Source organism: Martes martes (genome assembly GCF_963455335.1).
Source record: "Martes martes genome assembly, chromosome: 9".
Taxonomy (NCBI): Eukaryota; Metazoa; Chordata; class Mammalia; order Carnivora; family Mustelidae; genus Martes; species Martes martes.
In genome coordinates this window covers 134,748,200-134,773,307 of record NC_137896.1, presented here as the reverse complement: position 1 = coordinate 134,773,307, position 25,108 = coordinate 134,748,200, and the positions used below count along the sequence as shown (strand labels likewise).

At 51.1% G+C, this 25,108-nt stretch overlaps 1 protein-coding gene across 1 annotated transcript in view; it reads left to right on the top strand.

Moving 5' to 3' along the window:
- The first annotated feature begins 2,038 nt into the window (after window positions 1-2,038).
- RNF144A (ring finger protein 144A) overlaps window positions 2,039-25,108 on the top strand; it is a 106,634-nt gene continuing 83,564 nt past the window's right edge. The window contains exon 1 of the mRNA XM_080814541.1: window positions 2,039-2,330. Coding sequence (XP_080670667.1) covers window positions 2,090-2,330 — 241 coding nt within the window. The 5' untranslated portion in view covers window positions 2,039-2,089. The remainder of the gene's footprint in view (window positions 2,331-25,108) is intronic.

Here is a 25,108-nt window from a genome sequence, read left to right as displayed (position 1 = left end):
CAATAACCGGCATTTAGTGGCTGGCGGCTCTCTAGAAACAAGGGATTGCGTCGAAGTTGATTTTATTTGATTTTTGCAGAAATATTTTATTTATCCATTTTGAGAGAGAAAGAGAGAGATGGAGAGAGAGAAAGGAGGACAAGCAGGGGGGAGGAGCACAGGCAGAAGGAGAAGCAGACTCCGGGCTGAGCAGGGCACCTGGCTGGGGCTCCCTCCTGGGCAGGACGCTGAGATCATGACCCGAGGCCAACGGTTAATGGACTGAGCCAACCAGGTGCTTTAAACTGATTTTAAAAATCAAAAGAATGACAAATTTTCTGTACTTACAGAATGTGTGATTATAAATTCATACAAACTGTCTGAAATGTTTTTATTTTAAGCCATGAGTGTGAAGCTTGAGCTTCCCCCATTTTCTGTTGAGAGGAGAAACTTGAGAATGGAATTCCATTTCTCTGGTCTGGGACCATGTATGGTGGCAGTCTGTTTAACTGTCTAGCACAGAACCTTGCCTCGAGTAGGTAATCAAAATGACACTTGGTCCGTGAGGGAATGATGAGTCACAAACACTTAGGAACAATGGGTATCTTTTAAAATGGGCTTGACATGAAAGACCTCTGGGGAAGATGGCCCCAGCTCATGACCTGTGAAAGCAATGGACTGATGAGTGGACATGACCTTGAGAGACACAGGCAGCTTATCCCTGGAGAGAACCAGGATGGTCGCTCCAAAGCAAAGCTCAGAGTAGATGATTTCACTCTTTATTTATTGAGTGCTTAGCGTGTTCAGGGCCCTATGGGAGAAACATAGAAAAATGACTTCATCACTATTCTACAGAATCTTGAGATCAAACAACCAGACAGTAAATATCCAAAACATAAAGTGTGACAGAAGGCATGATCAACACAGAAACAAGCTAAATGTTTGACAAGTTCAGAGATTTGGAGATAGGGGATGAGGTCATCATACAAAACAATTGTGTTTGAGATGTATTGTATGCAAATTATATTATCACTGATGGTGTCCTCATTCCCTGACAACATCATTAATGAAGACAGAGTGGGGATGAAGTCATACACAGGTCAACTCATGAGCACACCCTGGTCTCAGTTACACACTTGGCTCAGAGCATGGCTCTTCTGAGCACTCTCCCTGCCAGTCCCAGTCGCTTCTTTCCCATAGAAATCCTATGCCCCTGTTTGCGGTAGAAACGGTACCCAGTATGGACCCATCCAGCATGATGTACACGGGCTCATTTCCATTCCTGGTGGATTTGCAGACATCCATCCATCTGCCCATTCATCGCTGGGTCCTGTCTGGTGCCATGACCACATTCCAGGAGGGGCGAATCCTGGTTCTGTGAGGCTTGCAGCTCTGTGCGGAACCACTCTCACCTCCTGTTGAGAGGTCAGAGCAACTGAGTATTAGGATTCTTCTCACTGTGCCTTTTTCTTTCATTTCAAAAATAAGATAAAATTTATTTGAGGGAGACCGAGCGAGAGAGAGAGAGAGCGCACAAGCTGGGGGTGGGAGGAGTTGCAGCTGCAGAGGGAGAAGCAGACTCCCTGCTGAGCCGGGAGCCTGACCCGGGCTGGATCCCAGGACTCCGGGATAAGGAACTGAATAACCCAGGTGCCCCTCATGGTGCCTTTCTCTTCAATAATGACGCTTCTGTGAAGAATCTGGGAGACCTTCGAGGTCAGGCGCCTGTTCATACCTTTGAGGAGGGGAGATATTGACCAGAATAACTTCTCAGTGTACATGAGACAGATTTATGCTTTAAAGAAAGATGTGTATGTGGCAGAGGAAGGTAACTCCTACACAGCCTCCAGGTACTTGAGAACCTTGTATGATGGAAGGAAATGGGAGGGGTAATAGTTAAGGACTGCGGAGTCCGTAGAGTTTGGTGCCTCGGTCACGTCGAGGTCGCGTTGTGCATGTCTGACCTACTTGATCCCTCCCCAGATGGCGATGACACGTGTACTCTTATCGCCGGTGTCTCCCAGCCAGAAACAGGGCAGCGCAAGGAAATAACTCGCTGAAGCGGGTCTGGCCGGTGAAGGCATGCGAATTCAGAGCCGCGGAGGAGGGGATGGTGTTGAGGAAGGCCGCTCGCACGGCCGCTCTCCCGTCGTTCCGGAGGGGAGTCCACGCCGCGAAGGAGGCCTTGTTTCACGCACACCCACAAGTTTTGCTCAGCCGTGCATGCCCCAGAGGCACACCGCGGAACACCTGGCCAACTTCTGGCTCCTGGAGGGAGCGGCAGCAGGAGATCCGCGGGGATTCTGCCGTCCCCGTCCGGACTGCCCGAGCCGGAAAGCCTAGAACAGGAGGTGGGTTGCTGCGCCCGGGTCTCGGGACCCGACCGTCCGGGCTGGCCCTCCTGCGTCCGTCAGAGCCACCCGGCGCTGGGATGGAAAGAGCCTTCCGGGACGCCTCGACAGGCCCAGAGCCAGGTCCTCGGACGGCGGGGCTCGGGCTACGCTTCCGCGGGCTGCGCTCAGGCCGGGGCCGCGCGGGACTCGAGCCCGGCCGCACTGCCCGGCCCAGGGCTGTCCCATCGGCCGGCGGGGAGCGCCTGGGGCCGCCCGCCTCCCGCCCTGCCGGCCGACGCCCCCCGCACGGCGAGGGCTGGCGTCCCGGCCCGAGTCCCCGCGGCCGCCGCCGAGCCGCGACCCCGCAGTCCCCCGCGCGCGGCGGGCAGAGGCGCCGCCCAGGGCGGGCGGAGGGCGGAGGGCGCGGGGCGGCGGCGGGGCGCGCGGCGGGCGGCAGGGGGCGCTGCGCGGCGGGCGGGGGCGCGGGCCGAGCCTGGGCGCCCGCGTCTTTGTGCCGCGCGCCGCCGCCCACTGTCCCCCGCCGGCCGCGCGCCCCGCTGGAGGCCGGGCTGGGCAGAAAGGGCGGCTCCGGCGGGCGCGGCGCGGGCAGGGAGGGCGCACGGCACGCGGCCCCGCACACCCGGCCTGGGCGCAGCGCGCGGAGCCCCGCCCGCGGCCGAGCGGGAGCGGCGGTCCCCGGAGCCGCGGCGGTCCCCGGAGCCCCGGCCGCGCGGGACCAGGTGGGTGACGCGCGTCGCTTTGTGTCGGCATCGCGGGAGCGGGGCGCGGCCGAGCGGGGACGGAGGGACGGGGCCGCGCCGGGGTCCCGGGCGCTGGGGGCGGGGCGGGGACGCGCGGGCTCCCGGCCGAGGGCGCCACCCCGGCCCGGCCCTGCCCTGCCCCTCGGCCGCCCCGGCGCCGCGGCCGCTCGGGAAGCTCGGGTCCCGCGTCGCCTCCCGGGCCGGGAGCCGCTCTGCCGCGCTGCGTCCCCGGCGCCCCGGCCGGGCGGGCGGGGGCGTCTCTCGGGCGGGGGGCGAACGCAGGCCCGCGGGCCGCCGGGTCTGGCGAGCGCGAACCGCCCGGACGCAGAGGCTGCGGGAAGGTCAGCCCGGCCGGGTGCCGCGCGTCCCCCGCTTTGCCCGTCCCCGCAGCCCGGTGGCCGCGGCCGCCGCCCTCCCTCGGAGCCCTCCGCTCCTGCGGGGTCTCTGCATCTGCCCTCTGGCGGTGCCCCGGGTCCTGGCACCGTCCTGGGCGCCCAGCGCCGGTCGCTTGGGCAAGGCTCGGGTCACGGGGAGGAAGGGGCTACTGACCGTACCCTCACGATCTCCATAGTCAGGTCTAGGATGGTCACTTAAAAAGTTCCCTCCCTGCCTTTATTTTCAGTGAATTAAAAAAAAATGTCCAACAAATACCCTGTGCTTGTCTTGTGCCGGGAAGAAGTCTGGGTGACTGAAAAGGGTTAGAGAAAGTCCCCAGGGGATATCCGGAGCGGGTGCCGCTGCCCGGGAAGGGGCGTCTGGCCCCTGCCCCAGGAAGACCTCTGACTTGGACGTGCTGCGACGCACAGTTCTGGGGGGAGCTTCTTCCCTGGGAGTGGGGCGCGGGGGTAGGTGAGGAGGCATTCTAGTGAAGGGGGGTGTGTGAGGGGGTGCCCCCCCCCCCGCCCCGCCCCAGATCAGCCAGCGGAGGAGCTGTGTTCTGAGGTCAAGGGCAGGGCACAAAGTAAGTCCATGCGGACAGGGTCAGGGCCGCTTTGTGTGGGAGGGCTACGGAGTCACAGCTGGAAGGTGCGGCAGGTGAGGTGTGGTGGGAAGGGCACCTGGTGGGGGGGGGAACTGCCTGCTGGAGCGAGGGGGTGGGAACAGGAGGTGTGCGCGGGCTCCGGACCTTTCCCGTGGGTCTGAGCTTCCCTGCCCCAGTACTGAGATGAGGGACTTGGTCCCTTGCGGTTTTCTAGTAACTTTATAATGTTTGTTTTTATAATTTTGTAAAAAGTGCCAAGGAGATGTGATTGGAGAAGTCTGATGCGGACGAATTACCGTCTTTGAACTGCAGGCTGACTTGGGTCTTGATCCGGCAGCAGTGGGAGCCCTCGATGATTTTGGAAGAGCAGAGGAGAATGAGTGAGCTGCACCCTGCTTTGTGTCATGAAGGGGGTGTTGTGCAGTGCCCCCAGTGCTGCCTCTAGAGCCCGATCCCGCCCCCATCTCCCACCTACTGGGACCTGTGCTTCCTGTACCACTTACCAGAGGTCAGGCATGGTTTGCAGATCTCAGGAGAAAATGGGATGCAAATAACCTAATTTTAATGGGATGGGAATTTTCCAGATCCAGCACAATTGGAGTTTGGAAGTTTACATGTTTAAAGGGGCCCTGATTCTAACGCCAGTAGCTGGGGAGAGTTAGGAACTCAGAGGCTGGGGCCAGAGCCACAGAGAGGAGCGCCTAGGTGGGCACCCACAGGCTATGCATGGGGGGGGGGGCAGCCGTCAGAGCACTTTGACATGCGTGTGCTTTAGGGGCACACTGAGTGCCCCTGGTCTGGTAGCGCGTCATTCCCGCGTGCAGATCTGCCCTAAAGGACGGTGCTTCTCTTGTGGACTTGGTGTGGTTTGGGACTTGGATGGGACCCCACACACTCTTCAGTCGAAGCTGCTGACGTTTAGCGGGGGAATTTGGGGCTCGGCCAGAAGCTGGGAGCCACGTCGCTTGTTTTTCCCATTGTGGTTCATAATTTGGCCCTGCTGCCTTCTTTTGTTCAAATTTCCCCTCCTCTTGAGAGCCTTTCTCTCTGGTGGTGGAGACAGGAGGAGGCCTGTCCTTGCAGACTGAGAATCACAGAGCTCGATGGTCACCGCGGATTCCTAGCCCAGCGGCTCGTTGGGACTTGGAGGGGAGAGAGGCCAGAGACCCCAGCCTGGGGACCCCCACACAGGGCTGTGGCTGGCCTGGGCCTGGCCTCAGCGATCCCGACTGCAAGCTGTTCTTTCTCCTGCTCTGTGCTTAGGCTAGTGAGAATGGGGACGTGTCAGCTGCTCTGGGGGTCTGAGGGTCTGGAGTCACTCGTGGGGATACTGAGGCCTCAGACGCTAGCAGGGCATCTGACAGAGCAGGGACCGCCCCCTGCCCCTGGATCTCTGGGTATGGCATATCAGGGGGAGCCAGGAGGCTGTGAACAGAATGGATTGCTTCTGAGAAAGCTGGGCCCTCTCCATATTCACTAGGGTAGCTTCCTACCTTGGAGATCCAAGAACTAAGTTGAAGGTGCCTTTCCTTAACGGCTAGGAAAGTCATCTGAGGTGATCATTCTCAGGACCGGCTTCCTCTGTCCTCTGTTTCTGCGTTGCTGACACACATGAATAGCTTTTCTTAATTAGAGGAAGAAATTGAATTGCAGCAACTGTTCACATACTTGCTGGGGATTAGTCCGGAAGGACAGAGCTTGTACAGCCTCTGACCCAGCCAGGGTCCGACGGCAAGGTCTTAGCCTTCTCGCGTGGCTCCAGATACTGCACTGTAAAACTCAGGTGTTGGCTGAAGGGATTTCCAAGATCCAGAAATAATGATGTGCTGTGTTAAAGGTGTTACCCGGGAGAATCGGCATTGCAGGTTAACTCAGCAAATGCAACCAGTTTTAAGGATTTTTCAAGAAGAGTGTTTTCGCCTACAAATGATGTGTTGAGAGATAGGCTTTGGAGGTGGTGGTTCTTGGGGGTGAGACTGTCCATCTGCCTTCCCTCCTGGACTCTAAAACCTGAATTGGAGCATATTTCCTCAATGGCCTGGACTCTGAGATCCGGGCTTCCCCTGGAGAAGCAAGTGGACAGGGTAGATGCAGTGTTGCCAGGACAAAACAGTTCGTGGGTGGTGGGAAGTAGTGTAGCAGCCAACGTTTCCGAGTTCACCTAGCGTTGGCCGCAGGAGAGAGAGGACACAGCAGTTAGCAGTCACGTGGCAGGTCCTGTCGCCTGATGGGGCCCTGGCTGTGGCCCCAGTTCTTCTAGGGCCCTCCACGATGGACACTGCGCCTGTCCCCACCTTGCGGAGGACGGAGGTGAAACAGAGTGGTTGGGTTGTCCAAGGCCAGGCACATGGTAACTTGAAGCCCACGTGGGACTCAGAAAATGATATATATCCTGTGACCTTATGGCGGCCAAAGTTTGGGGGGATGGGGAGGCCCGCATGTTCTCAGACTGTTCTACCATGGGGGGGGGGTTGGTGTGTAGAGTGCAGCGGCCGCGGGGAGGGGTTTGTCCGTTGGAGCCGGGGGTGCCAGGGACTTGAAGGATGAGTCCCCGTTAGCTGGGCCACATGGGAGGGTCAAGGTCAGATTCTGGGCCTGGGAAGCGCAAGCAGCAGCCAGGGTGGGCCGGGAGCCGAGGGCCGGCCGCGCTGCCACAGGCCTGTTCTCCAGGAGGCTGGCTGTCTCTGAGCGCCGTTCCCACCGGGATTCCCGAGTGTCCACAGTTGCTTTCGTGGCTGGTGTCTTCTCAAAGGTCCTGCCAGTGTGGGATTTTCCTTGTTTGGTTTTGGAGCCTCTGTCCCTTCATTTCCCTCCCCCAACCCCCCCCCCCCAGGTGTGCATGCTGGAGGAGATTGGGTTCCGAGAAGGTGAGCAGAACCACGGCGGTGGCCATCATTTTTACAACCCGGGAACCCGTCCTCTTGCATTTGCCGTTCCCTGAGCAAGGCCGCTGTGATTCCCTAGGCTGTCGCGGCCTACGGCCTGCTGCGGAGGGCCTCGGAGCTGGGAGTCGGGCCCAGCAGTGCAGCTGCCGGCTCCCGTAGCTTCTGCCCCAACTGGCACAGCTCTGTGGGGCGGGGGTGGGGAGCCCGTGCCCAGGCCCAGTACAACAGAGGGGAGCTTCCTCATTGACTCTGTCTCTAGCAGGGTTGTTGGCTAAACAAGGTTTTGTGTCTGTCCTCGGAACACCTCCTACTTACGTGATTTTCCTGGGACCCTTTATGGCTGCCAAAGGGTCAGGCTCCAAGCAGTTCTTTGGAAAGGACATGTGTGACTTTGGGGGAGGCAGCATTTTAAGGCTCTCTGGAGGGAGCTGGGCCCGTGCAGACTGCCTCAAGCATGGAGAGAATGCGTCCCAGACGTCCACTGCCCTCCTGCTGGTCTGTGGACAATGCTGGAGCCCTTCCTCTACTGTCTGTCTTCCTCTGGGACATGTGTTAACTGGCTACTGACGGGGGGTGCGCTCTGATCCTCCCTGTCTGCCCCCTGTGGCTGGGTTGTCTGCGGGCTGCCCGCCCCCCATCACTTGCCTTCCCCGCCACCCCCTCCCCCATCAGGCTTGCTTGCCTCTCCCGCTGGAAGGGCAGCCGGTGGGGCAGAGAGGCTGGTCCTCTCCCCCCGGCTTGTGGGTGATGGGAAACGTCCCCTTCCCAGAAACATGCAGACCTCTGTACTAGGCACCCTCTTCTTCCTCGAGGTAAAACATTCTCTTCAACAGCTGTTCCGAAGCCAGAACCTACACAGGTACTTTCTGACTTTCTTGGGAAGCATTTTGTCAACCCCACCGGAGTCCCTCATCATCTCTCTGTGGACCTCTTGTCACTTTGCTGCCGGGACAACCTCAGCTACCGCCATTGCTTGTTGGGTACCTAGTGTGTCCCTGGTTGAGCCTTTGGGATTCTTCACTGTGTAGCCCCAGCCCATCTCTCCGGCATGGTTTTCCCAGCAGGCTTCTGACGGGGGTCCTGGGCATCCTCCTGGCATCTCCGCGTGCCCCCTTCCTAGTGGCCCTTCCAGTCTTGGAACACGTACCGCCTTTCTCTCAAAGCTGTAGAATCATTAACGTGGGGCTTGAGGTGGGTCCACTCCCTGGGTGCTGGCATCTTGCGATGGGACACTGGACGTGTCTGGAGCACAGGCCGGAACTGCAGGCCTCAGGTCCTGCCATCCCCTTCCCTCCCAAGTCCTCGCTGTCCCTCTCCCATCTGCAGGACGAAACGTTCTCTCCTCAGGTGCTTCCATAACAACTTCTCCTTCACAACCTGTGACTGCACTTGAAACTCTCCTCTAATTTTAGTGGTTTATGTAACTGTTTGATTTCCTCTGCTCAATCATAAGCCCCACAAGGGTAAGAACTTACTCATTTTTGCATGCGCGTATCATGCACTCTCTAAGTCCATGTGTGTTAAGTGATTGAATACAAGATCCAGAATACAAGATCGAGAAACGTGGCTCACGAGGGAAACGAAGAAATGGGATTTGAGTTTACGTTCTGTCCTCCAGCATGATCTGAGCCGCTCCAGAGGGTTCTCTCTGGGAGATGAGTCCACTGAGCAGTGCCCCGCAGGACCGTAAGATGCTGAGCACAAAGCGGGCGGGAGTGTTGGTTTGGGTTGGAGGATGAAAGCCGGAGCACGCGGCCCTGTGGGTCAGGGGTGCAACACAGAAGGCCTTGCCAGTCCTGGGCTCTGTGGTGGTGTTGACAGCAGACCAGGTCCGTTCCAACTTCAGACAGGGGCTTGCTGGGCTGCCTGGAGTCACTCTGTGACACTGGGGACGATGAGGCAGAAGTGGGCCTTGCTCTGTGGGTGTGCACAAGGACCACAGTGTGCGGCTCCTAGTGTGTGTCACGGGAACCCTGGGGACGGGCATGAGTGAGTGCAGACTTGGAGGGGCAGGACAGTGCTGACGAGGCAGCCCCGTGCGGCACGCCCGGAGGTGCGAGGTAGGGCCAAGCGGGGTTTGTTCTAGAGGATACTGAGCTCCCGGCTGGTGGTCCGACCCTCTGAGGTGGGCTCCATCAGTCTTACCTGTTTGGGTTTTTCCAGTGGGAGACTGAGGTGCTCTGGGTGGAGAGGTGGTCGGGGTTCCTAGAAAGAGGGTCGGGGAGACACACTGTGGGCCATTGAGTCACGTGGTTCTCCCCACAGAGGAACCGGAACGATCAGCTGCAAAGATCCCAGAGCCTGTGTGTGGGGTAACTCGTGTCCAGTGGATTCTGTTTCTTGAGTGCCTTATGCTTTCCCTCGGTCTCCGGTTCCAGTTCCCGTTCATGCGCTTCACACAGGGTCTGTGCTTCACGAAGTGTGAAGGCTTATGGGGAGCTCGGGGGCCCCTGAAACCAACAGTCCCAGAAAGTGATTTTTCCCGACGCCCCGTGTGCCACACAGTAGTGCTTGGGAGCACACACAGCAGCGCTCGGCATCCGAGCACCGTGGAGTAGAAAGAGCTTCCAGAGAGAAGACGCTCGGCGCTGGCGCCTTGGGATGGGGATTTATTGGCTAAAACTGTGTCCCCTTCTTCCTAACGGCTTGGCAGGCGTGGCGGCCCCGGTGCCTGGTGTGGATGAGACAGACCGGGCGCTCTGCTGAGATCACAGTCGCTTCTTTCTTCTCCGCGTCTCAATGAAGTGTCAGCCGCAGGCCCTGGGAACCGGGACAGTGTGGCTGTGGGAGGCCGGCGGCGCGGCGGGGAGGGCCGGATATAGCGGAGAAAAGAAGAAAGGTGTCTGTATTCCCTCCGCCTGGGGGACCCTAAGAAACCACCTCTGTGTCGGGGTGTAGCGTCTGCCTCCCAGGCGTGGGCACTGACGCCTGCCTGACTCCCCTCTGTCCTCGTGCATGGGGGCCGTCTCTGCACCCAGCGGACGCCCCCGGAGCCTCATCCCCAGTGTGACGTGTGAGGAGGTGGGGCCTTTGGGAGGCGCTTAGGTCATGAGTGGGGAGCACTCATGAATGGGGCGGGCGTCCTAAGAAACACACCCTGGGGGGCCCCCTGAGCGCCCCTGCGGTGAGGGCACGGTGAGTGGAAGGTCGGCCGACCGCGCAGGACACCGGACTCTCAGTAGACACCGAGTCTGCCAGCACCTGGATCTGGGGCTTCCGGCCTTCTCAACTGTGAGAAGTCGATGTCTGTGGTTAGGAGCCACCCGGTCGCTGGGACGGTGACTGTCGCAGTTCCAATGAACGCAGGTGGGCGGCAGCGGCCAGTCACCTGTTGTCCTGGTGTCGGGCCCGCCCTGTTGTCAAAGACCCTAGTGAGGTCACAGCCATAGATTCGGGGGGTTAGGAGCCTGGCGTGTCTTTTGGGGACACGATTTGACCTGTAACACGTTAACTATATGTCTTTGTGCTCCCGTATGTTTGGCTCGCAACAGAAGGCTCATGAGCAGGGACTTAGAGCAACGGGCTCGCGTTTCCTCTGTGGTGGTGGGCAGGGGCGTTGCCGGTCCCGGCTCGGCTGCTCGGGGCTGCTCAGGAGGGCCACCTTCTACTCTGTGGCTCCTCTGTCCTTGGCGCGGCACCCTCTGCCCTCCTGCTGGGCACCCCGGGTCCCAATGGCGTAGCACGCTGCAGGCTCCCTCCCCTGTTCAAGTGGCGAGAGGGTGGCGGGAGTTCGGCTACCCTTGTCCCTTCTGTCCAAGAAGAACGGGCTTTTTGGAACACACCGCGGCTGCAGGTGAACCGGCGAGCTCGGGGAGGGAGAGGCCGCGGGGGCCGGGGCGACGGTCCCGGAGCGGATGGGACAGCGCGGAGCACGAAGCCCGCTGCCCGTATGGGTTTGCCCTTGCTTGCTTGGCTCACCCGCTCTGCTTTGAAAGGCGGGAATCCTTCCGGGCGAGGTCAGGGCCCGTGTGCACGTGGCTCACATGGTCTCGCGGGGTCTTGCCTGTGTCGCGTACACACATCTGAGCCTTCCCCGACTATTTGTAGTTTCGGGTGCGGCGAGGAGCAGGAATCACTGCCCTGTCCTGCTCATCTCTGTGCCCCTTGGCAGCCGGCCCAGTGCCTGGCACCGAGTAGGCGCTCCGTGAGTACTGGTCGCACTGAGTAGGTCTCTTTCCCCTCCAAAGACGCTTGAGTCCCGGAGCAAGCTCATCCGCTCCTCCTTTCCTCCTCTTGTCCTGTCTGCCCATTCCTCTGGCAAACTCCCTCGGTTCCAAGGCAGAGGAAGGGATATGCAGTGAGGGCGAGGACCAGGAGGGAGGGAGGGAAGGGGGCTGGGGAGGCCTTTCCAGAACGAGACGGAGTACGGGGTTCTGTAATCGGCGGGCAGGTGTGACCCTCTTAGACTTTTGGAATTTTGTAAATTCCGGTTTCGCTCCAGGAAAAACAGCCAGTTGGGACACCCAGGAGTCCCTTATCCTGTGGCAATGCCACTCATCCTCAGTGTTTTCCCATTTGTGCAATAGCTCAGAGTTTAAAGTGTGTTTTTTCTTTTGTTTTTAATGCTGACTCGTCACTGAGTCCTCACCCAGGGACTGGGCTCTGGAATAGGTAAACGTGAGCATGTTTCAGAAGGAAATGTTTTCAGTTCCTCCTTCTTCAGTGAGCATTTCCCTTGCCGCAGAGTGGCCGAGGGGACAGTTCTTATCTGTTAATACTTTAATCTCTCCCACGACTCCTTCTCCTTTGGCCCAGTGCCCTGCTTCCGTGATGGTGACCTTGTTTTCTCTCAGTTCTTGGCCACGTGCAGGCTTGTGGGCGCAGGCTTTCTCCTGGGGGACCAGCTCAGGACCGGCTCGGGCTGTGTCCTGCCAGCCCGGCCGGGAAGGCTGCCGTCTAGAAGACCGGATTTATCTGGGGAAGGCAGGACCTCTTCCAGGTGCGGCGGAAGCAATCCCGGGCAGCAGGGGGAGAGCACCGGGGCGGTGGGGGGCGCTGGACTGTCCAGCCCGTAACCTCTGGCTGCCTGGGCTTCTGAGCCTGTGACCAGTCCCGAGGGAGCTTTCTGTGCATGTAGAAAGCACACCAGGTTTCCAGGATCTCGTGTGAAACACAGAGTAGAAACACAGAATACCTCAGTAATAACTTTTATATTGATTGCATGTTGATGTGATGTTATTTATTTAAATAAAATGTTACTAACGTTAATTTCCCTTGCTTATTTTTACTTTTTTAAAAAAACGTGGCAGGGGGCTCCTGGGTGGCACTGTCGTTGAAGCGTCTGACTCATTTCTGACTCATTTCCGCTCAGGTCATGATCTCAGGGTCCTGAGATGGAGCCCTGTGTCTGGCTCCCGGCTTACTGCGGAGTCTGCTTGAGAGTCTCTCTCTCCCTCTGTCCCTCCCCATGCTTTCTCTCTCTCTCTCTCTCTCTCTCTCTCTCTCTCTCAAATAAATAAATCTAAAAAAAAAAAAAAAGTGCCAGAAAATGTAAAATCACAGGAGCGGCTCACATTGTATCTCCTCGCTGTATCTATTTCCTTGCTGTGGTCTGGTCTGGAGGGACTGGTCCCCGCATGTTTCTTCGGGGGTTCACTGGGCTTTCGAGCCTCTGCACCCCTGTGTAGAGGCCTCAGTTGGGCATGTGCGCACCTCGACTGGGGTCACCCACTGGTGGGCCGCTCAGTAGCGCGTCTGGTGCCGATCCGGGCCGTGTTCTCGTTGAATTCCCACTGGGTGTCCGGAGCTGAGCCCTGATGCTTGAGGTTCCCACCCATCCCTGCACCCTCTTCTCTGCGGCCTGTGTTACTCGGCGTCAACTCTTCAAGGGACTGAGCTCAATTCAGTATCAATTCAGTTGGAAATATCCTTGGACTGCGTTTTTTCAGTGTATGAAGTGAGGAGGTTGGGTTGGACAAAGATAACATCTTGATCTTTGAGATTTGCCTTGACTCTCACCTTGGCATCACGTGAATTGCTATAGATTCTCCTCATCCTCCCCTCCCCGGGCTGCCCCTGTCTGTCTCCCAACCCCCTGTGATTTTCCCCATACATGGGCGCTCTCCCTACCAGCCTGATGGGATCAAGTAAAGTGCGCCCACCGCATGTCCCGCACGTTCAGGCCCAGTGAGGGCTGCAGGACAGGGCGCCTTCAGCCTTGAGCCCCTGCTTTCATAGCTGCTCCGTGTTTCCTCCTGCATCTTGGAAGCCTGTGTCTTTTGCTGGCTGGTTCCATTCTCTGGCCTGTTGTCCCTGGCTGGCAGCATTTCCGGCTGTCGCCTGACATGCCCCCATGGTCCAGGGCATCTCAGGGTACCCGTGCCCCCACGTCACCTGTTTTCTCCCACATCACGCTGCCTTCTCTGCCAGGCACCCTGCCAGTCCCCCTCTGCCACTTCCTGGGAGCTCTGCGTGGTCCCTCGGGCCTCATGGTGTCCCTGAGCTGCTCTGGCATTTTGTGGATGACGTGGTGTGGAGACAGCATCCTTTTACTCACCGGACACAGCAGGCCCTGAGCCTCCGGCCTGTGAGCTTTGCAAAATGAAATATTTTTAAATCTTGGAAACCAGTATTAGCTCCAGAGTGTTAAAAAAAAAAATACCCCAAAAAACTGGAGAATTGATGACACACGTGTCCTATTATGTCAACAAAATATAACTGCCATTTAGTCAAAAGAAACTCGAGGCACAATTTTATAGAAATTACACATTCAACCTGAAAAGACGGCGTTGTTTATCGGGGAGTAAAACCTCTCTGACGGAGGTACCGTCCTCCATGCGTCTGTCCTCTTTGCAGCTCTCCTGGGCCGTAGAGTGGAGGCTGAGATGTCCACGTCTGTTTGTCACACTTTCTTGGGGTGCATTGTGGCGGGCTGGGTTCCTGGAGGAAGGACACATCTTCCTCCTGTTCCCAGCACAGGACCTGGTACCCACTGCTTCAGGGTGAAACTTTTAACTCAACGCGATCCATTTAAAAAAATAAATAAATAAAGGACTTTCAGATCTGCCTGACCTGTTATGTGTTCTTCTTTCTGAAGCATCCCCACAGGGTGGTTTTTTAAACCCAATGGCATCTATAAGCGGACCCCAGATGGCAAATGCCCTTAAATGAGCTGCTGACAAGAATAAGCATCTGGGAGCTGCAACCGTCGTTCGTATGATGTTAGTTTAAATTGTGTATGGCTCTCTCCTTGTACGGGCCCTCTATCTGTTATCAATACCATTCTGTTTATCTCCAGTCAGTCTGGTTACAGTGTAACTACCATGACACACTAGTAAGTGCCTTGGTTAGTAAAAAAGATTTTTCTCGGTAAACACGACATTGTTATTTGAAAGGATTTCTAAGAGGAATTAGGTAAAAGGAACATTGGCTAATATGATGGCTAATCTGATGAAGGCTCCGGCAGAACAGGAAGTGGTCAAGGGTAAATCACGTCGGCCCCGCAGAAGGAAAGCGTTTGTAGGCCTGACCGGGGCCGGCTGAGGGGGAGGGATGGCTTAAGGACAGATGGATAAATGCTGGATTTTTATTTGCAACCACAAATCCTGCCGACAGTTGAGCTTTGGGGAATCTAGCTCAAGGATATGAATTCAATGTGGGGAAAAAGAAGGAAATAGCATTTAAATAAGCACTGAACAAATGCCTCTCATGTGTGTGTGTGTGTGTGTGTGTGTGTGTGTGTGTATGTGTGTGTGATTAGCAGTCCCAAATGGAAAACGTCTAAGTATGGTTAAGTAAATATCCTGCTCTAATTAGATAAGATTTTTGGAGATTGTGGACATGGGAAAATGTTTATAATATATCATCAAGCGAAAACAACTGTGAGACCTAGTTGTCATGTGCCAAGTGGTTCAAACCTGGAAAATAATGCTGAGGAAAAGGGACCCTAAATCCTAAGGATTGTGGCAATTAATGTTTTTGATTTTTTTTTTTTTTTAATAGAGAGGGACAGAGAGAGAGGAGGGGCAGAGGGAGGGAGGGACTCTTAAGCAGGCTGTAGACCCGGCATGGAGCCCGACATGGGGTTCAGCCCCCAGATCCTGAGATCATAACCTGAGCTGAGATCCAAAGTCAGAAGTTTAACTGACTGAGCCACCCTGGTGCCCCTAGTTTTGTTTTGTTGTTGTTGTTGTTGTTGTTGTTGTTTTTAATTGCGTTTATATTTTACAGTGAACTAAATGATTTTCATTCTAAAATTCATTTAATTGTCAATTTTGCCTGCTGACACACACACATTTTATTATTTCATACACGATGAAGGTATCTTCCAGCAGATAAATGAACTGTGTCTCCAGCGGCTGATCGCTGCTGGGGGCTCGAAGAGGAATGGGCAACGAACACGGAGAAAGCTCCTGTTACTGATAAATGACACAAGCCATCCGAACTGCCACGTTTTTCCTGCAGGGCCCTCTTTCAGGGCGCTTTTATGTCCCAGCTCTGCTCATCTGACCTCGGCAGTTAACGTCAGGAGTATGACGGACCGCGGGGCGCGCAGAGCCCCTTACCGCCGAGCAGGTGCGGTCCTGGCTTGAGGGCAGGCTTGCGAGACTGCGGGGATGGGGGCTCCGCTAGGTCTTCTGAAAACCTCGAGCCTCTCTGTAAATTTCTCCTTTTATTCATCTAAAGAGAGAGAACAGTACTCAGATTACTTCCTTTTTGGGACTTCTGCGAGGCTTGAGTAGATCGTGAATAAGAAAACTTAGAGAAACCGTGGAAGGCTTAACCAAAAGGCAGGTTCGCAAGTAACCCTTTGGACACTTTACGGGTGTGAGACGTGAGGGAGTGGGGAACGCTGCCCGCTGTACCCCAGTTCCCTCTAGAAAACACGTCCTGGTCGAATAAAATACTGCCCTTCTGGTCTTCGAAAACCGAAACCATCAGACCCATCAAGACCGCTACACTTTAGCTTTTCAGCTAAAACAAGGACAACCTAAATGATATAATGCCGTATTTCCTCCTTTCGCTATCTTTCCTCTTTTAAATATTGTTTTGCTGTATGTTTGCAATGATGATGCCCGAAAACGTGACATTGCCGGTAGGCACGGGACATCTGTAACCATCTTACTCTTCACGATTTTAGCCTGACTAGATGTTTATCAATTTTATGGATCTTCTGAAGAACCAGCCCAGGGTTTTGTTGTTTTTCTCTATTATTTTCCTGTTTATGATTTCATTGATTTCTGCACCAGTTTTTTATTGTGTCTTTTTTTTTTTCTTTTTCTGTTTGCTTTGGGCTTAAATTGGCTTTTCTAACTCTCGTTTCCTAAAGAGGCACCTTGGAGGGCTGACTTTAGATCTTTCTGCCTTTTAATCTATGCATTTAATGTTATAAATTTCTGTATAAGTGCTGCTTTTGCTACATTGTACTCATTTGGTAACTTTTATTTTTATTTTCATTCATTTAAAATTTTTTATAATTTTTTGAGACTTCTTCCTTGCACCAAATGTTATCTAAAAGTGTGCTGTTTAATCTCCAGATATTTGGGGATGTTCCAATTTTCTGTCAGTGACTTGTAATTTAGGACCGTTGTGATGTGAAAGCAGAGCTTAATGATTTCGATTTTATTTATTTATTTTTTGTTTGTTTGTTAAGGTGGGTTTTATGGCCAGAACATTCCCTGTTAGCTAGAGAAAAGTATATTCTATTATTCTTGGCTGGAATATTCTATGTGTCAGATAAATCAAGTTGTTTGTTGGTGTTGCTTTGCTCAGCTGCGTCTTGACTGATTGAATCTGTCAGTTCCTGAAAGGAATGGTGTGTCCTCTAGGGCTGTGGATTTGTGTATTTCTTCCTGCTGGTCGGCCAGTTTGTGCTTCTGTATTTTGACACTGTGTTGTTAGTTGCATATACATTCAGTGTTACTGTGTCTTGGAGAACATACCCCTGTATCCTTATGTAATGCCCCTCTTTGTCTGCCGTGATTTTCCGCGTTCAGAAGTTAGTGTTGTCTGAAATTAGCATAGCGACTCTAGCTTTCGTGGGATTAGCATTAGCACTCTGTATCCTTCTCCAGCTCTCCCTTTTAAATGGAGCCTTTTTATGTCCAGTGGACTTCTTTAAACAGCATAGTGGAGTCTGGCTTTTTTATTCATCTTGAAAATCCCCTCTTAACTCTTATCCAACATTTTTGGACTGTTTACATTTAAAGTGATTCTGATATAGTTGAATTAATATCCATAGTGTTCATAATTATTTAAGATTTTATCTATCTATCTATTTATTTATAAGATTTTATTTATTTATTTGACACAGAGAGAGAGTACAAGTAGGCAGAGAGGCAGGCAGAGGGAGAGGGAGAAACAGGCTCCTTGCCAAGCAGGGAGCCTGATGCGGGGCTCGATCCCAGGACCCCGGGATCATGACCTGAGCCGAAGGCAGTTGCTTAACTGACTTAGCCACCCAGGCGCCCCTAAGATTTTATTTTTATGTGTTTATTTATCTTAAGATTTTATTTTATTTTTCTTAAGACATTTATTTATCTATTTGAGAGAGAGAGAGAGAGAGAGTATGAGTAGGGGAGTGGGGCAGAGAGAAAGGGAGAAGCAGACTTACCACTGAGCAGGCACCCTGACTCTGGGTTCGATCCCAGGACTCTACACCCAAAGTGGAACTCAAAATTACAACTCTGAAATCAAGAGTCACATGTTCTACCACTGACTGAGTTAGGTACCCCTAAAGTTTTTATCTTTAAGTAGAGTCACAAATTCTATCCCCTGAGCCAGCTAGGTGCCCTGTAATTGTTTTTGGTCATTACATCTGTTCTTTTTTCCCCTTCTTTTACTGACTTCTTTGCTTCTTAATATTGTGTATAACTCCTTTTCATCTCCTCTGTTAACATATCAGTTATACATTTTTGGTAGTTTCTAACATTTTTCTAACTTTCTAACATTTTTGGTGGTTGTCCCAGAGTTTGCAATATATGTTTGTTAAGTGAGCTGAGCCCACTTTCAAATAATACTGTATCCCTTGATATGTAATGATGTTATCTTCAGACAGTATTGAGGGGTCTTCTCTCTGTTCCTTTTTGACTTTGCTCATTTCTCTTATCCATATGCTATAATTACCCAATACATTGCTGTTGTTAGTGTTTAAACAATTTTCTTTTAGATCAATTAAAAATAAGAAAAATAAAGTATTTATTTTATTTTTCTAAGTTTATTTATTTATTCATTCATTTATTTATAATAATCTCTACAATCAATATGGGGCTTGAACCCATGGCCTTGAGATCAAAAGTCCCATTCTCTTCCTACTAAGGCAGCCAAGTGCCCCCCAAATATTTTATTTTAACTTCATTTATTCCTTCTTTCTTTTCCTGTGTTTACGTCGATCTGCATTTTTGACAAATCACTTTTCTTCTCTCTGAAAAACTTTTAATATTTCTTGCAGTGCAGAACAGCTGGTAACACACTGCCTCAGTTTTTGCTTATCTCAGAGTGTTTTCTCTATCTCAGTTTTGAAGGATAGTTTTGCTGGAAATAGAATTTTAGGTTGGTATTTTTCTTTTAGTTTCTAACTATTTCGCTCTGCTCTCTTCTTGCTTGTATAGTTTCTGAAGAAAAATCAGACCTGATTATTTTTCTTGCCCCTGTCTTGGTTCAGTGTTCTACCCCCCACCCCACTGCTCTGGCTTTTTAAAAGAATTGCACTCTGTCTTCGATTTTTCCAACTCACCGCTATATGAGTAGGTGCACTTTTTCTTTTTCTTTTGGTATTTATTCTGCTTTATGTTCTCTGAGCTTCCTGAATCCATAGTTTGGTGTCTGTCATTGATTTTGGAAAATTCTCAACCATGATTCTCACTTAAAAAAAAAAAAAATCCCCCTGTTCTCTCTTATTCTAGTATTCCCATTATGCATATGTTATGTATTTTGAAATTATCCTACAGTTCTTGGATGTTCTGTTCTGCTTGTCTTTTAGTTTGGGAACTTTCTATTGAACTTTCTTCAGGCTCACTGCTTTTTCTGTCAGGTGTGCTCAGTCTTCTGATGAGCCTGAGAAAGGCATTCTTCATTTTTTTTTTTTTAAGATTATTTATTTATTTATTTGACAGCGATCACAAGTAGGCAGAGAGGCAGGCAGAGAGAGAGGAAGGGAAGCAGGCTCCCCGACAAGCAGAGAGCCCGATGTGGAGCTTGATCCCAGGACTCTGGGATCATGACCTGAGCCAAAGGCAGAGGCTTTAACCCACTGAGCCACCCAGGTGCCCCGGCATTCTTCATTCTTTAGTAGGGTTTTTATTCTACCATTTTTCTTGGTTCGTTCTTTAAAATTCCATCTCTCTGCTGATAGAACCTGTGTGTTCTTGCATTTTTTCTACTTTTTCCATTAGCGCCTTTAACACATTCATCATGATTATTGTAAGTTGTCTGATAATTCCAGTGTATGTGTCCTCTCTGAGTTTTTTTGTGATGCTTGTCGTCCTTTCAGATTCTGATTTTTCTTGCCTTTTGGCATGCTTTGTGGATTTCTCGTTATTGTTGGTATTTGGTGTAGGAACAAAGGTAAAGGGCCATTAGGGTGCGGATTCAGGCTAATCTAGCTAGGAGCTGAATTGTGTTCATTTTGTGCTGAAGCTGGAGGTGCCCGAGGCTTCAGTTCCTTTAGGGCCCTGTGGTCTTTAGCATTTTCTCCTTGTTGAGTTGTGTCTATCTCTTGCAGATCTCTAACTGTCACTCATTGTGATTGTATGGGAGCCTGTTCATGGGCAGTAAGTTGAGGGGGGGTATATTCCATATTCTCTTTGTCAGAAGGATGAAACTTCTGTCTCCCAGCAGGCCTCTGTACCCAGCCCTCTCCAGAGTTTCTGAACTATTTTGTTCCTCCTTGGGTGAGCCGAGGAGGATGCAGGGCTAGAGTCAGGCCACTGCCCTTCCTCAGGTTCGGAGAGGCCTGCAGGATGAGTCTGTGTCCTGTGAACCGTTCTAGGCATCTTTCATTTGGTTACTCTTCCCCTGGCCCAACTGGGAATGGGGTTTTCTTGGCTCTTTGCTATGAGAACCTCATGTGGGATCCCCTGGGAATGGGGGGCGTCAAACCCATGAAAGTGTAGGGGTGCCCTCAAGGTTGTGGCTCCAACAACTCCTGCAAATTACCATGCAGATGTTCCTCCCACATGTGGCCCCGGTAGATTCTCCTCCTGGTGAATAGGTCTTGGCTGTCACTCTCTGTCTCACCTCTCTCCAGATTTTGGGGGTTGGATTTCCCTGTGGCCCATTTTCTGATGGTGGCTTGAAGGGCTGGGTTGTTGGTTTGTCCAGGCTTTCCTGATGAGCATGTGACCAATTAGCTTCCCCACACTACACATGTTGGCACTGAAACCTGTAGCTCCCACCCTGCGTTTTTTTTTTTTTTTTAAGATTTTTATTTATTTATTTCACAGAGATCACAAGTAGGCAGAGAGACAGGCACAGAGAAAGGGGGAGGCAGGCTCCCTGACGAGTAGAGAGCCCAATGTGGGGCTCGATCCCAGGACCCTGGGATACTGACCGGAGCCGAAGGCAGAGGCTTTAATCCACTGAGCCACCCAGGGGCCCCTCCCACCCTGTGTTTTATACCCATGTGTGCTCTTCTTCCTTGCTCTTGTCCACTTATGAGCCCTGTGGAGGCCTGGCCATGGTAGTGGACATAGGCTCTCGCTATAGTGTGAAGCAGGCCGATTTTGTGCATGTAGGCTTTGACCTTCTAACCTATAAGTAAAATGCAATGAGCCCTCTAGTCCCTTCCAGCTTTGGCTCCAACATTTTCCTCTAGATGACTTACAAAAGCTTGCAAGATATTCTGTAGCTGTTGTGTGTTCAGAATTTTCAGTCGACTGATAACCTTTGCCCTAGTAAGCAGAAAATGATTATCTGGATAATCTTTGCATCGATTGTTTCATTTCTCTGTCATCTATGGGCCATGATATAATTGGTTTACAGATATTAGGCCTTCAAATATTTTTGAAAAAAAAATTACAATGAGTGACTTGGATAGAATATTTCCAGGAAATATTTGATGTAAATGGTAGTCTTTAAAAGTGAAGTACAAAAGAAGCCACGTACAAAAGGTGACTTAGTGTGTTATCCCATTTATATGAAATATCTAGAATAGGTAAAACCATAGAGATGGAATGCAGATTGCTGTTTGTCAGGAACTGGGCAGTGGGGGTCGGGTGGGAAATCCCTGTTTAATGGGTGATGTGTCTGTTTTGGGGAGATGGAAGTGTTTTGGAACTAGAGGTGCTGATTGCACATTGTGAATGTAATCCATGCCAGTGAATGAATTGTTTACTTTAAAATGGTTAATTTTATGTCATGTGAATTTCACGTCAATAAAAAATATATATTACATTAAAAATTTAAAAATCTAGCAGTACAAAGACTTTTATAGTGCGATGTAGTTCTTTCTGCTGCCCCAGGCCTTTAGCCTCTAATCAGTTTCTTCCATATACTTGACCACCTGCCCCCCTTACCTCCCTTTGTAAATGGGAAATACTGCATATTGCTTTTTGCTACTTAATCTGGAGATTTTTTTTTCCCGTTATCAGCACATAAAATCTACCTTCAAACTACATAGTCAAAGGGATTATTTTCCAAGTTCTTTAAAGTTGGTGTATGCTTTATCTCACCATTTCAGTCCCCCCCCCCCCCCTTTGGTAATGCTTCTGCTCTAACAAGCTTCTTGTTTTGTGCCTAATTCAGTATCCAGTTGGGCAAATCAGTCAGCTCTTTGTGTGAGCAGGTTTAAAGCTAAGAATCAGCTTCATTTTTTTATGAGTCATTTCTCAGAATCAGGAATGATGGTGAATTAGCCAAATGCTTTTTATCACAGCAAGAGAATTAAAAAAAACAACTCATTTAATTAATTGATAGTCAATGAGCCAATGAATTTGTTCCATAGCTAATTTCACAAATGTCTTCATTACTGGAGAAAGTATTTATTTTCCCCAAGAGAAGACAAATGTGGAACAACTAACTGCAGGAGAGCTCTAAAGGGAAGCCCGTGGGGCCCTCTGTCCCCCAGCGTGCACGGCCATTCGTGTACAACGCCTGTAGACAGAGGTTGCTTTCTTGACTCCGGACAAGACCTCTATTCATATTAAAGTCAAACAAATCGCATATGTGAAAACCTCCACTTATCTTGGCTGCTCAGGCTGAAATGCATAGAACTGTGTTGATTTGGGGAATAGAAACTTGCACGTTGGGCAGCAGCTAAAAGAAATCCTCAACTTGGAAACTGAAAGATTGGGGGAGAAGTAAGAAGGATTGCCTCTGGATTCCTTTTGTGTCTGTGTGTGAGGAGTTGTAGGTAAGTGGGGCACTTTTTCTTCATGAGCAAAGTTCTGTGCTGGTGACAAGTCATCATTAGACACCAAGTCTAAAAGTGCATTCACCATGGAGAGGAGAGAGAGACAAGGAGGAGGAGGATGAGTCTTCACTAACCAATCCTAGTTTAGATGTAAGAACAGGCCCCACACTGAGGATTTGCTTCAGGGACCTGAGAATGCAAAGCAAGGGGGCATTTTTGTGGGATCTTAATTCAGAGTTGCAATGTTTTGCACTTAATGTGATCTTCTGTGAGACCAAACAAAAATATTTTTTTTCCTGAGTGTGTATTATTCCGTGGGCAATATACTATATCAAAGATCTTTAGCTCAAAAAAAAAATCTTTATCTCTAAAAACTTAGAGTTATAAATGCAGAAATTTTTTAAAAAAGTTCATTTGGGAATAAAATGAAAAGTAAAATTCCTTTTAGTCTAAAATGATTATCAGTGGGTTTTCCCTTTTTCTACATTCTTGTAGAAAAATTATTTGTGAATGTGTTACTTAAATTTATGTTCACAAATTGGATTGTGGTATAAACTGTCTTGTACTATGTCTTTTTATTGGCTCTTATGTCTTAGACATCTCTTCATACCAACCCATGCAGGGCTGGCTCATTCTTGACTTGCATGGATGACACTATATTATTTATTCACTTTGTCCCTCTTGCTGGACATTTAAGTAGCTTTTCAGTGTTTCCTCTTTCAAAGAATGCTACCAAGACTATGTTTTTACATACATAGGAGATATTTTTGCCAGTCTATCTGTAGAATAAATAGGGTGGCACGTGTGGGCCAAAGGTGTGTGTGTTTTTTAATATATATATTTAAAGATTTATGTATTTATTTGAGAGAGAGAGAGAGTGAGCAGGGGGATGAGCAGTGGGAGAGAATCTCAAGCAGACCTCATGCCCAGGGAAGAACTAGATGCGGGGCTTAATTCCACGACCCTGAGATCATGAGTCAGAGCTGAAATGAAGAGTCAGAGCCTTAACCAACTGAGCCACCAAGTGCCCCTGCATGTTTTATATTTGGCTCTATTTCCAAATCATTTTAAAAATGGCACACATTATTATACTCCTAAAACAATAAATGAAATTTCCTATTACACCACACTTAACAATATTGACTTTTTATCCAGCAGTGTTGAATTTTTAATCATTGCTGGTCTGATGGCATCTTTTTTCTTCTTTAGTTTTGAGGTTTGCTTTGAAAGGCCTTCCCCACTCCTGGTTATAAATTTAGTCCTTTCTTTTTTCTTTTCTTTTCTTTTTCTTTCTTTTTTTTTTTTTTTTTTTTTTGTAATCTCCACTCCCAACACAGGGATCGAACTCACGACCCTGACATCAAGCCCATCGAGAGTCGCATGCTTCTCTGACTGAGCCAGCCAGGCGCCCCACATTCCATCCATTTTTGTGTCACTCCTACCCAGGATCTCAGCGGCTGGTAGGAGGGCAGAAAAGGTTGATAGCCGAGCGCTTACCACTGGGCTTGGGCTCCACCACCATCTGTGCATTCCTGGCTCTCTGCGGAGCTGCGCGCTAACAATAGCGGGGCTTGTGGGGAAATGTCAGGACAGGGACTGGCCGCTCACATGCCCTGCGGCTTCAGAGGCCGGCCGGTGCTAAGAGCAGCGCCTGGTACCCGGGCCAGTGAGCCGTGGCTGCAGGCTGCCGCCGCTCATACTCCACATGGACGGAAACACCGCCACACTTTAGCTCCAGCCCGGTTGTCGGGCTGGGGCGGCGCGGGAGTGGGCAGCTCCCTGGCCCTGGGGCTCCTGAAAGGAGGGGTCAAGGGTCTTTGCAACCTGCCAACAGCCTGAAAGCCACACGGGTTCCCAGCACGCCCCTCTGGGTCCAGAGCTCTGCAGGCGGCTTCCCTTTATACATCTTTTTAAAAGGCAGCTAGAAAAGTCTCCTGTGGCCCGTGCACCGGCTGAGCAGAGAGCTTCTCTTTCCTGCTCAAGATGCTAATTCTGTCGCCCAGCTCTTCTTCCCTGGGGGAAGTGGCGTAAGCAGGCAGTCAGAGACTGTACTGTATTGTGTTTTGTTGGAAGGCTCTGAATTTATTGCCAAGTAAAGGCAGAGAATAAATTTGCAAAAAATGCGGTCAGGTTTTCTGGAGTCAGTGTCTTGATGTGTCAGGACCAAAGAGGGGCTGCTTTCCACAGGTGAAGAGGCTGGGCCTGTGCCAGGCGACTCCGGGGGCAGGTGGAACCCCCACCTTCACGGGGAGGCTTCCCAGCCAGGAGCCAGGCCTTGGGCGATGCAGGGCTCAGGCTGCGTGTGGGAACGCTTGTCATTTTAGCCACAGAGCAGCGACTAAGGAGTAGCTGTGGGTCTATGCACCAGGGCGTATCTCACGTCTAGTCACATTTAAACATTTGCTGCTCTCGGATGCCCCTCTTTGAAGTGACTAGAAAGACGGAATTGATTTTGTTCTTTGCTCCCTGAGCAGACACACCTAAAACTAAGCCAAGTTCAGATGTTGGTGTTACGTTCCTGAGCAGGCACTGCACTTGAGAAGAGAGTGGGAAATCCAGGGGTGATCTTGCCTTACTCAAGCTTTTTCCAGTCGATGTCTGTTTGTTTCTAAGTGTATTTAGTTCAGCAATCTTTACACCCGATGTGGGAATCGAACTCATGGCCCCAAGATGAACAGCCAAACGTTCTACCCACTGAGCCATCCAGGCGCCCCTGCTGTTTCTTTTTATTAATAGTTTCACCGAGGTACAATTGACCATTTTAAAGTACAGCTGACCCTCGGACAACACGGGTTTGAAATGCGCGGTCAACTTATACACAGATTTCATTTAATAAGTACAGTACAGTTCTGTCAATGTATTTTTTCTTCCTTATGATT